At 42.3% G+C, this 9,498-nt stretch overlaps 2 protein-coding genes across 7 annotated transcripts in view; one reads left to right on the plus strand and one right to left on the minus strand.

Moving 5' to 3' along the window:
• The window catches only part of LOC119013946 (glutamate receptor ionotropic, NMDA 2B), a 134,609-nt gene extending 128,291 nt beyond the window's left edge, over window positions 1-6,318 (minus strand). Inside the window, exons 1-2 of one of the 6 annotated variants that reach the window (XM_037088868.1) lie at window positions 6,180-6,318; window positions 5,491-5,684 (exon numbers count right to left, since the gene is read on the minus strand). The gene's annotated coding sequence lies outside the window, so the exon portion shown is untranslated. Of the gene's footprint in view, window positions 1-1,609; window positions 2,935-3,445; window positions 4,345-5,490; window positions 5,685-6,179 lie in introns of those variants that run through there. The other 5 variants (XM_037088869.1, XM_037088874.1, XM_037088872.1 and 2 more) reach the window with 5 other exon arrangements.
• Window positions 6,295-8,540, plus strand: fmc1 (formation of mitochondrial complex V assembly factor 1 homolog). Its single transcript, XM_037088876.1, has 2 exons — window positions 6,295-6,486; window positions 7,894-8,540. The coding sequence occupies exons 1-2, from the start codon at window positions 6,358-6,360 to the stop codon at window positions 8,095-8,097; spliced, it is 333 nt and encodes a 110-aa protein (XP_036944771.1). The 5' UTR covers window positions 6,295-6,357; the 3' UTR covers window positions 8,098-8,540.
• Window positions 8,541-9,498: the final 958 nt, after the last annotated feature.

Consider the following 9,498-nt stretch of genomic DNA (forward strand, 5'->3'; position numbering starts at 1 on the left):
AACTGATTTATCGTTCAATAAAATTTGGTGGTGATATTTACGCGGTCATTACTCATTTAGAATGTGGGCACACTTTAATTCTTAGAATTACATGAAAGATCAAACTTCACAACATCAAACGCAATGTCACTTTTGGCAGGAACATTCATTCCACTGTACACAAAAAATTATGCTGCCTCGAAAGCTGTGATTAATTTGGTAAAAGCTGAAAAAAAATCTTGTTTTTCATGATCCTGATCCGGAAGCTACTTATCCCGCCAACATATCACGTCTGTATTTGCATTGGGGTGATTCTCAGCTGAATCTGTCTCCAAACTGTTAATTTGGACAGCATTTGCTCAGTCTACCACCCAGCTACGCTCTGAAAGATCAGTTATAACATAATCAGCATCCTTTTGCGCAACACTCTTCGAATCAGCTCTGTTTTCGAGTTAAAGTGGAAAGTAACGTTCATATCACCGTCCGCTTTCCTCCCGCCTCCCTCCGCTAAATACTTACGACAATAATACTACAGCAAGTGTGTTTCGCCTGCACACTGACGCGCACTATTTCGGTGATGATTACAGTAAAAAGACAGCAGTCAGCCATATGTCAGTGACACCCGAGACGTCCATTTTGCAGCGTAGCAGCTTTGACAGCTTTGACACACTACCTGGGCTTAAGTGCCCATCTGTAGATAGGCTACAGGGGTCACATGTGCGCCAAGAGCGCCGAGCAGAATGGGTAATGGTCCCCAGTTATGAGAGCAGGTCCCAGGTGGGTTTCAAAGGTACGTAGCCGTAACCTTGACTGTGCGCACACGCGGTGTAAATCCAAACTACTGTCAGCCAAATGATGGGAAAGTTAATCAGAAAAAAGGGGTCAATCGCCGCTGGGTCTGTGATGGATAGATGGACAAAGTGTCTGCATGGGTGTGTGAAAAGAGAGTGGGTGTGAATGTGCATTTGCTGCAGACTCACAAGATTACATTCCAACACACTCCACTAGGAGTTATGAGCTGTACTGTCACTCTGCTGCTGTGAGGCACTTTTGTGTTTCTTGGAAATAACAGCCGATAAAAATAATTGCATTGAGAAAAGGGCAATGTAGTCTGTCCCTTCATGTAGATTACTTTATTGATCTAACTATATATGCCTCTCATGCTGGCGCACGCACACACACACTCAGTAGCAGCACTGGACAGGTGATCTGAAAGGCAGAAGTGGCTATTCCATCAGGTGGAGAGTGGCTAATAAGTTCAAGACCGAGAATGAGGTATGGAGATTTATTTTAACATCAAAGACCCGAGCGTAAGCATGTGATTTTATGTCACGTCAGAAAGAAAATTAAAGGCTCATGGGGAAAAGAATTACAAAGGATAAATTGTGGCGAAGCGTGAGTAAAATTACTGATCTCTGATAATCCACTAATATCCAGCTAAATTCTGCCTACACACACACACACACACACACACACACACTAAGAATCTGTATGCACACCCACACACACACACATGCAAAAATACTGGATTAATGACAAAAAAAATTCCAGATTAATATCCACATCAATCAATCATCATCCAAGACATGCAACAGCAATAGCATGTGTGGATTCAAAGCACCGTACTCACCTATTTAACCTTTAACATTAAAGAATATTCAATTTAATCGATTTTGTAGGCCGGAGGAATTGTAAGAAACGTGGCTATTACATCGACTAATAGACAAAGATGTTGCTTGAGTCTTTAATCCGCGTCAGTGAAATCCCATTAAGATTCAATAGTAGAAAAAGAAATATTGAAATCAGCTTCAGTCCATTACAAAAAGAAAGTCAAAAAAGAGTCCCGAATTTAGGGCAGCTTTAAATAATTGTTAACTATTTTTTTCATTTGGAATCAAATCCAGGATTTAAAGGGTAATTCCACAGGAAAACAGCTAAATCCAGAGTGCCTTTATCATGGTTGACGGCTGCTCAAGAGTCCCCACTTCCCATTATCTTCGTGTATAGAGGAGGAGAGCCGTTAAATCTCCTTCAGGAAAAAGATGGAAATATAAAGAAAAAGGAGATGAACGAGGAAATGAGTTGTGTGGTTTGCTTCACTTTGCTATGCATCTGTCTATTGCTGTGCCTCTCTCTGTAGCTCACACACCACACATCCACACACACACGCCAAATTATTCAGTTACTTTGCAGTCAGCTCAATTCTTTCGAACCACCCTATGTCCCATTTTCTAAAATGCAAAGGAATAATCATGAATAAACTGCTCCTTGTTTTTCAATAAATGGAAGTAATCAAGTTGATGGATTGCAAAATTACGTCACCAGAATGCAAAACAAACAGCAACCCCTCTCTGATGCAAGCAAGTCAGTGACATGCGAGTGGTAGGATGTGAAATTCTGTACACGGCGAACGTAAAAAACAAAATGGCACGACAAATAAATCAATAAGTGGATCAATTGAAAGAGTGGTGAGGGGGTGGAAGTGATGGAGGACAAAAAAAGATGCGGAGAGAGGTGGTTGAAGAGAGAAAAGGTTGAGGCAAAGTGAGTGAAAAAAGTGAAAATTGTGGTTGAGGAGAAAAAAAAGGGAAAAAAAATCCTTGATAAAGCCAGTTTGTTTTTTGTTTAGTCCATTCTCTTTGAGTGCTTGTGTGTGTCTGTTTGCAAGAATGAGAGTCAGTTCAGAAAGATGGGAGACGGTGAGCGAGAGAGAGAGGGAGAGAGAGAGAGACAGAGTGAGAGAGAGAGAGAGAGAGACAGAGTGAGAGAGAGAGCGACAGAGACAGAGAGAGAGAGAGAGAGAGAGAGGAAAAGAGGGCAGAGAAAAGAAGGAGGCAGAGAGGAGTGTATAAACACAGATGACACCCCGACAGAAAGGACAAGTGCTGGCTTAGAAACAACAGCGCGCTGTCGCTGATGAACTAGGCCTTCGCTCAGTTTGACCTTCACCTGATAAACATGAAGCGAGGAAACTTAAATGCAACCCGGCGCGATAATAACCCACCAGTCCCTCCTACGGAACTGATGTGGAGTTTGGACGGCTCTCAAACAAAAGGACATGTGAGGAGGACGGTGTGTGATTTCAGACGTTTTAATGGAAGACTTTTTGGGCAACAACATAGAAATGACAAGGCGGTCAGGATGTGGGCTCCATGATGAGGACTGGAGAAGGTGCTTGCTTGATGAATCACTGTGGTCTTGGTTGAGAAGAAAACAAAAAAGAAGAGTGAGAAGCGACAGATTATAGTATGGAGGGGGATAGTGACGTGAGGATGACATGGCATGAGGAAAGAATCAGCTGAGAGGTGGATGGGAGGGGAGCCATGGTTACACCAAAGCTAGACTGTAGGCCAGTGTGTGCATGTAAAGGTGTGCTTAATAAATGTGCACCCCACACAAACACCTTGCATACACAGAAATAGGAACAAAGACTTTGAGACAGACACTAAACACTAAATAGACCTACCTATGGTCAGAATTAAGAATCCCCCAAAAAAGATGCATAGGATGGTGGGAGGAAAAAAGAGAGGGGGGAAATAGGAAATAGGAAAAGGTACAAAAGTGAAAAAGGCATAAATAGAAAATACAAGCAAGCCAATTAAAATGCCTCTAAAGTAAAAGAAATTAAAACAGTGGTGGAGTCAAAAAGTAGCCAAAGTTAGGGGTGGACAGTGAGTGGAGCGGTGGGGAGGAGGAGGAGGGAGGAGACGGAGGGAGGCGGTGAAGGGAGGAGGGAGCGTGGGCTGCACAGGGATAGAAAGGGCTGGAAGTGATAGCGATGGAGAGGGAAGGGAGAATGAATGAAAGGTAGGGGGAAAAAAAGAGAGAATAAAGGGGGCCAAAAAAATCCCCCTCCTCTTTCTCTTTCTCTTTTTCTCTGTCTCTCTGCCTCTCTCTCTCCCTCCTTGTCTGGCTCATAAATAGAAGAAATTGTTGACCAGGTAAATGGCGAAATAGATGAGAAGACAGAGGACCGAGAGAGCGAGCAAATGAAAAGGTAAAGCACCTCCCAGCAGCGCGATGAGGAAAAAAAAGAACAAAAAACGAAAGATAAAAGCAAATACTCCAGTGGCCTCCGTTGTCTCCAGTCTATGTGTGGAAGGGGGGATTGGCTGTTGCCAGTTGTTCCCCTTCCCCGGCTGCCTTCTGCTTTCTTCTGTCTCTCCTCCCAAAAAAGACTTCCCATCCAGATGACAAAAAAAGCAGGCACAGATGTCCTTTCCTCTCCCCCTCTCAACTGTGGTCTGATATCACGTGCCACTCACACAGGTTAGACATTGTTGCAGCAGCAACGCACAGTATCACCAATGTTTCCCAGTGGGAGGAAAAAAAAACAGGCATTGGGGCTGCTGCTAGTCAAGCACTGCCTGCCTCATGAGGAAGGATACTGAGCTGGAATTGCTCTGTCTCCCCTCTCCCGCCCATCCCTGCGAAAAAGATGGGAGGAAGGGAGGTGGGCCCACTCGCTGCATTAGTATTCATTGAAAGAGTGTGAGAGAGAGAGAGAGAGAGAGAGGAGGAGGAGGAGGAGGAGGAGGAGGAGGAGGGGGAGAGGGGTGCCATCCAACAAATGTCTAGGAACCAAACCGGTGTGTGAAACTGATAAGAGACTGGCTCCCCCTAGAGTCAATCATCAATACTCGACTTCAAATAACTGGAAACACTGGGAATGAAGCATTAGAGCTGCCACACCAGTGACCTGCCTTCAGGACAACACCTGATGTTTGGACAAATTCACTGCTTCAATGTCGCTCCAACTGCACGATATTGTTGTGATCCACTTACATTATAATCATCACACATGAAGAGCCTCTTCTTCCTTGAAGAGAGTGTTTATCATCTCACCGTGATCTTTATCTGCTTCACACTCTCCAGCGTGAATAAAAAAAGACACATCATTAAAAGAATTTTGCTTCACGTCCGCTGCGTTGTGAAAACACACCGATCCTTTCCTCTGCATTTTGCCCTAAGCCAAACTCAGTGTTGCTATGGTGACAGATGATTGCTCCCAAATGTCCAAATCAAAGCTAGAAGCACACGGAGAGATAGGTGGTCAAAAGCAGCCTTCAAAAAGGTAGAGACTGCAGTGCATCGCCACAATAGTTATATCACTGTCCAAACATGCTGGTCAACAACGGTTTATTCTGGCATGAAGCACGCAAACAAAAAACACCCTTATAGATATATACACTATTGTAAACTGCAGAGCATGATTAGTTTTGTTCCATCTGTGCTTAAAGTTGTTATTTATAGTAAAGGGACAAAGAGACAGAGGGAGACAGAGAGATGCTGACAGACCTTGGGAGGAAATGTGATTACAAATCTCCACAGTCCTCTCTGTCTCCTCCACTGACCCGTTTATCAGACAGTAATTACTTAACTCACAATCAAACTCAAGCCCAATTGTATTTACAATGACAGGTGGGGTGTGTACGGCCGAGTGAAGAGTGCAACACTTAACACACATTTTGCCCATTTTTTTAATCATGTGCATGCACTTTGAGAAATTACCTTACGGTGATGCTGAAGGTGACATGAGGATTCGGGTGTGATCAAGGACAAACAGTTATTGTGGGTTTCCTCTCTTTGGGCCGAGCTTGGATGGACCCACCAAAGCAGGTGACAACGAGGTGTCTTGACACATTCGGCCCAACCAGCAGATCCCTTGACAAGTAACATCTCGACCTTTCCCAACATCTGTGAACCTGAATTTGGAAACATATTTAAAGCCTAACAGATAAAATACTCAACAACTGTGGTGATAAGTGTCACCATTAACATATCTTCCCAGTGTATGAATCCAGGGAATCTGCTGAGCATATATGTTCTTTTCCTGATTATATTAATACTTTTGCACCTGTGAGTGAGCTCTCAGCTCTTCTGCAGTCTGCTTCTGTAACATTACAGCAACAGGGTTTCAGTGCATAAAACACCTTTACAGTGAAGCTGAAAAGGGGTTAGAAACGACAACAACAACAACAACAACAACAACAACAACAAAACAACCAGAGAGTGCTAACACTCAAACCAGGGGACAGAGGTTAGCTTAATTAGCTAAACTGATTTCATGCACACTGGACTGCAAATAAACGGAAAAACAGCTAATAATACTGTTTATTTATTGTCTCAGTGTGATGTTCATTTATACATTGATTTACTGTGACTGACTGTGTAAATATTTTCAGTTAAATCCACCTTACCTTTAAACTGTTGGTGGAATAAGTCAGTTGCGAAGAAGTGGTTACGCGTGTCCTCAACTTATTGTTGTGTTATGTCGCCACCTCGTGGTCGATTAGCAGTAATATGATCGACTGTGCTGTGCTGGATTGAGGCTGTCTGGCTTGATGCGCCTCATAATCACAACAACACCGTCCAGAGATGGCGACGCTGTCATCTCCCCTGCGAGTCTGCCGAGGAATACTCAAAGAACTGCGTGCCATCCAAGGACCAAGTTACAAAGAGTCACTGGCCTACAGCTATGTCATGGACCAGTTTCGTAAAAATAAGGCGAGTGTCCTACCACTGCGCATCAGCTAACGTTAGCGAACTTAGCATGCTTGCCACCAGAAGTGTTGCAAAGGAGGCATAGGCTAGCATTAGCTAACCTGAAAACTCTCGACTATTGACATTTTTCTGGTTATATTTGAAAATAACTGTCACCTTTCGGTTGTTTAAAGACGTCAGAATATAGCCTATATCCAACATAACACTAGACAGCTGTCACGGCTAACTTACTGGAAGATTTACAGGGAACAGTTCAACGCAAGGTGACAGTGAGGCAGAAGGGCATGCTAACGTTAGCAGGCAGCTAACGACAAGTGGTACAACTCAGTGTCGAGACTCAGGCGATAAAGTAACTCTGAGTCTATCAAAGAATGAATTACAACATATTGTATGCACACGGGAGTTGAGCACGCCACATCATGTCATCCAGTCAGTCACTAATTCATCGTCGCAGGTTCGCGTCTATGTTAATATGAACTCAAAGTAAACAAATGGACAGCACAATTCACTACATGTGCGGTAATATAAATCGTCAGGGGAAGTTCATTCATTAGATTTTAAGTTTTTATTCGATTTGTATTCAGCTGCAGGTGTTTTTAAATCAGTAATAAGCATTTTAAGATGAATCTCGTGTGTCCACATTCATTTTCAAATGAACAAAAACACAACAGAAACATTTTGTTTTTATTTATAAAACCAGTCTGTCAATTTGGCACTGAAATCCTTCCATCGTTAGACATTGGGTTTTTTGTTTGTTTGTTTTTGTTTTGTTTTTTTGCAATCAGGCACAGCCATACATTCAAAAATATATTATTTTAATTCATATGTATAACCTCAATACACTTGTGGCAATAAAAAGCCACTAACGTCCTTGTGATTGCTTGTTTCTCTGTTTACCTGTTTACCACAGTAAAGCTGCTTGTGGAATGGAAGGGTTAATAAGCATATATTGTTTATGCTTGGGAGGACATGGCTCACCAGGGTGGTTGAATGCATGTGTGCTCAATGAAGTGAAATAGCTTGGAGCAAGTCTTGCTTGTCAGTGTGTATTTGTCCCAGCTCTGAAACAACCCAAAGGGCATTATAATGTATAAATGAAACTCTATAAGGACTGGACCAAATGCTTAGTGTCCATGCAGATGATGAAAAAAAAAAAACATTCTGGCAGAAAGGCTTGTAATATAGGCACATATGTTTATGTTAATTCCTGCTACTTGGAGTCATTGCTAACTCCATGTTGTCCACCAGCTGGACCCTAAGGTTTTCTTCATAAATGTTATCTTGATGTTATTTTTTCTTTACCGTGACTGTTAATCCAAATCCAGTACCGATTAAAGGGACTGACTGCTTGTTACGACCTGGTTCATCATTTCATCTTTACGAATCTTACCTTTCTCTTCCCCTGTACAGGTAACAGGAGAAAGGTACTGCCGCGCTCAGCAGGAGGCACACCATGACTCACACACATACCTGTGTTTGCTGGAGTCCACTCGGAACCACCTGTACCTGCACAACCTGTACCACAGCAAGGGAGAGCGCAGCCCAGATGAAGCGGCGGGTCTTGTGGGGCTCAGGATGCCCACCCAGCCAGGAGGTAAAGGCTGGGAGAAATGAGGACAGGGGAAGAAAATCTTAACCCTTATCCAGAAATGACTTGTCTGCGGCTGATTCATCGGGTCTCATACACTTCACCTCATGTAAACTCCCAAGGGATAAAAAAAAATAAATAAATTCGACTGGAGTCTGGCAGGCTGGATTGTGCCATCGTGGACTGTTATGAGGGAACTCGACTTATTCCTGTTTTCATTGTTCTACCAATGTTCAGAGCGAGGAATCTTTTCTGATCCGAGAGTGTTTGAAGCAACTGTGAAGCGATAATTAAAAATCTGTTGTTCAGCTGTGAATATACTGTACCCTGCAGCTTAGCCACACCTGTTTTTGTTTGTTTCTTGTCATTTTTTTTCCTGTTAGAAGGCAAATGCAATCATTAAAAAGGACTGTACTTGTACATTTTCATTTTGATCCATTTGTCCTATTAAAAATATTAGTCACTGCTGCACTTTATGAGATTTTTAAAGAAGTTGATGACACATGATAAGTCCATTGAAGCGTACACAGCCTTACTTGCAGTTGTCTCCTACTCTTGTGCGTCTGCATGAGTGTACATCGGGGTGGACAACTAACAGGAACGTATGCACAGTCTAATGCTAGCCAGTACAACAATCCTGCAATATTTGAACCAAATTTTCAATTTTTTTGGACCAATACCTGTTCTAGGGAGTCAACATTTCCGATATACACACATTTTATGCAGTGATCCCTCAAATGTGGATATCAAACACTTTTTATAAAGATATGTGGAGGCAGCATAGTTTATGGTTTAACAATAAAATGTATACTATTGACTGAAATGACAACATGAAGAAATTATCTCAAGTATCTTTTTTTGCATTAAGTTCTATTATAAAGGTTTTTTTATGCATATCTGACAACATACAGACCAATACTAATATATCTGTGATATGCCAGTAGCAACCAATGACTTGACAAAACTGAAGTTTATAGTGTAGTTCGGTAAATGTTCCATGCAGGGTTTTTTAGGTTGTGTCGAAGATGCAGAAGTTATACTCATGCTGAACATGTTCGAGACACGTGGCAACGTAAACTGACTTGTGCCGCTGCCCTCATGACTGACTTACCTCATTAAATGCCACAAAATGTTGATGAAACTATTTGTGAAACGAAAGAACAAACTATTTTGATAACTGGCAATTCAAATTAAATAATTGTTTCTGTCATTTTTCAAGGAAAGTTGCCAAACATTTGCCAGTGTCAGCTTCTTAAATGAAGAGTCTTTTTGGTTTTGGGTCTGGTGCGTGGACAAAAGAGGCTATTTGAAGATGTCACTGTGGGCTCTGGGGTGTTTTGACATTTGTTTCACTGGTTTTTTTACGTAAGATTTTAAGGCAACTTGAGGCAGCGCACAGAGGTACGAGGAGGTCACGGTGTTTTCTC

The sequence above is a fragment of the Acanthopagrus latus genome, chromosome 23 (genome assembly GCF_904848185.1).
Source record: "Acanthopagrus latus isolate v.2019 chromosome 23, fAcaLat1.1, whole genome shotgun sequence".
NCBI classification, from domain to species: Eukaryota; Metazoa; Chordata; class Actinopteri; order Spariformes; family Sparidae; genus Acanthopagrus; species Acanthopagrus latus.

Excerpts from the sequence above, each read along its gene's own strand:
- fmc1 (XM_037088876.1), top strand. The coding sequence starts at position 6,358 with ATGGCGACGCTGTCATCTCCCCTGCGAGTCTGCCGAGGAATACTCAAA. Across the intron at positions 6,487-7,893 it reads ACCAGTTTCGTAAAAATAAG|GTAACAGGAGAAAGGTACTG; the intron begins GCGAGTGTCCTA and ends TCCCCTGTACAG.